The sequence below is a fragment of the Myotis davidii genome, unplaced genomic scaffold (assembly GCF_000327345.1).
Source record: "Myotis davidii unplaced genomic scaffold, ASM32734v1 scaffold472, whole genome shotgun sequence".
NCBI lineage: Eukaryota > Metazoa > Chordata > Mammalia > Chiroptera > Vespertilionidae > Myotis > Myotis davidii.
Genome location: NW_006283774.1, coordinates 1,859,399 through 1,862,033, shown reverse-complemented (window position 1 = coordinate 1,862,033; position 2,635 = coordinate 1,859,399). Strand labels below are relative to the sequence as shown.

The 2,635-nt window shown below is 56.7% G+C and overlaps 1 protein-coding gene across 1 annotated transcript in view; it reads left to right on the top strand.

Moving 5' to 3' along the window:
- COBL (cordon-bleu WH2 repeat protein) overlaps positions 1-2,635 on the top strand; it is an 86,497-nt gene that overhangs the window by 77,315 nt on the left and 6,547 nt on the right. The window contains exon 15 of the mRNA XM_015566796.1: positions 2,560-2,634. Within this exon, the coding sequence (XP_015422282.1) occupies positions 2,560-2,577 (18 nt within the window). The 3' untranslated portion in view covers positions 2,578-2,634. The remainder of the gene's footprint in view (positions 1-2,559; position 2,635) is intronic.

Sequence of the window (2,635 nt, the reverse complement as noted above, 5' to 3'; positions counted from 1 at the left end):
CCAGGCCCCCCTCCATCCAGCGCTCCCTTCCTCAGCCGGGTGTGGGGAGGCCGATGGAGCCAGGCTGTCAGGAGGCTGGTCCGCTCATGGAGACAGAGGCAGGCTGAGCCGAGCGGGTCAGCGGTTGGGGCCTCGTCCTGCCCTCGGGTGTGCCCGGGGGGAGGGCTACTCACTGGTTTGCTTGTTATTTTTGTTTTTGTTTTTTATTGATCTCAGAGAGGAAGGGAGAGGGAGAGAGAGGTGGAAATATCAGTGATAGAGAGAATCATGGATCGGCTGCCTCCTCCACACCCCCCACTGGCAATCGAGCCGGCAACCTGGGCCTGTGCCCTGACCGGAATCGAACCCTGACCTTCCGGTTCATAGGCCGATGCTCAACCACACCGGCTGGTCGCTACTCACTGTGTTTTTTTAAAATCTGGGGCCAGTCACCGCTCTAAACCCAGACTTCTCATCGTTGCGCTGGAGGCCACACCTGCAGTGATAATGGGGGAACGCGTTGCTCCTTGGCCGAGCTGGGGTTTGGAGGAGCTGAGCCCTTTCCGGGGCTTGGAGTGTTCTCGGGGGAGGGGTTCCAGGTGGTGGTTGGTGTGAACTCCGTCGCGTCCCTGGGTGTCTGCTCTGACCACGCACTGAACGCGGGATGCTCAAGGTGGCACCGTTAACGTTAGAACGCGCTCACGCCCGTGAACGCGCTCAGGAACCCATCATGCCTCCCACACACGGGCACATGCGCCTGTCACTTCGCTTGAGAACGCTCTCAACCTTTACCCTTACTTTTATTTTATTCCAATTAATTAATTTTTTTAAAATGTGTTTAATCTTTATTGTTGAAAACATTCCAGATGTCCCTTTTCCTCCCCCCATTGGTCCCTTCTAGCCCGCCACGCCCCGCCCAGGCCTCCACCACCCTAGTGTCTGGCCCAGGGGTTAGGCATATATGGAGACAAGGTCTTTGGTGGATCTCTACCCCACCCCCTTCCTCAGAAATTCCACAGTCCATTCCATGCTGCTGTGTCTCTGGATCTGTTTGGTTCATCAGTTTATTTTGTTCGTTAGATTCCACATATGAGTGAGATCCTGTGACACTTGTCTTTCTCTGACTGGCTTATTTCACTTAGCATGATACTCTCCAGGTCCCTCCATGCTGCCTCAAAGGGTCAAGGATTCTTCTTTTTCACAGCTATGTAGTATTCCCTGGGGTAAATGAACCACAGCTTCTGTATCCACTCGTCTGCCGATGGGCACTGGGCTGTTTCCAGATCTTATCTACTGTAAACTGTGCTGCTATGAACATAGGGGGGCATATATCCTTTCTGATTGGTGTTTCTAGTTTCCTGGGATATATTCCTAGAAGTGGGATCACAGGGTCAAATGGGAGTTCCATTTGTAGCTTTTTGAGGAAACTCCATACTGTCTTCCATAGTGGCTGCACCAGTCTGCATTCCCACCAGCAGTGCACAAGTGTTCCTTTTTCTCCACATCCTCTCCAGCACTTGTCGTTTGTTGATTATTGATGATAGCCAGTCTGACAGGTGTGAGGTGGTACCGCATGGTCGTTTTAATTTGCATCTCGGATGATCAGTGACTTTGAGCATGTTTTCATCTGTCTCTTGGCCTTCTGTATGTCCACTTTGGAGAAGTGTCTACTTAGGTCCTGTGCCCATTTTTTAACTGGATTGTGTGTCTGCCTTTTGTTAAGTTGTGTGAGTTCCTCATATATTTTGGAGATTAACCGTTTATCTGATGTGTAATTGCCAAACATGTTCTCAACCTTTGCCTTTAGAGGCACTGACATATCCCCTCAAAATTCTGCAAACCCAAGTGTGTGCTGCTGGGGCCACACCCCATGCGGGCGGAGCCGAGAGGAGCCTGAGCTCTCGCGGGCAGTGCAGTCACAGGCAGGGGCTGTGCAGCGGGCATGCGCGAGCCTGTGTCCGCTCGTGGCCACCACCCATACTGACTCGGCACCCGGGCCAGTGGTGAGCCCAGCGCGGTTCCTGCCTCGGGAGCCCCCGCTCCGGTGGTGAGGGAGCCGGGCTGGTGGGGACGAGCCCCGGGTGGGGGACAGAGAGCTTGGCAGAGGGGGTGATGGGGTGGCCGGCCGAGGTTGGGGAGCAGGACCGCCTGCCCCAGGGGCTACGCCTGCGTGTTCTGGGAGGACTGGCCGTTTCCCACCAGGAAAGGGGCGTCTCCAACAGAGAGATACGCAGGCAGAGGCGGGCCCAGGGAGGGGACGGCCACGGGGCTCAGAGAAACCAGGAGGGGGGAGAGGGGCGGACCCTTGGGAGCACTGGCGAGGGGCGGGGTCTGCAGACACACCTCGGGGACCCCCAGGTTTCACGCCTTCACCCCTGAGTGCCACAGCGAGGCACCGAAGGCGTTTCAGTGCGTTTGTGTGTCTGGGTTTCCTCCTCGGCCCTGAGGGGTTGGGGACCCACTAGAGCCAGCCTGGTGGGCGAGGACCCTGGAAAGTCGGGCCTGCACACGCTCCTTAGCGCTGGATGACTGCGGCCTCGGCTTCCACGGGCCTGAGTAACGGCTCTCTCTCCACCGCAGGTGCCCTTGCTCGTGTGAACCGGCAGGGAGCCCAGACTGGGGCAGAGACCCAGCTGCCAGACGCCCCTGTCGCCGC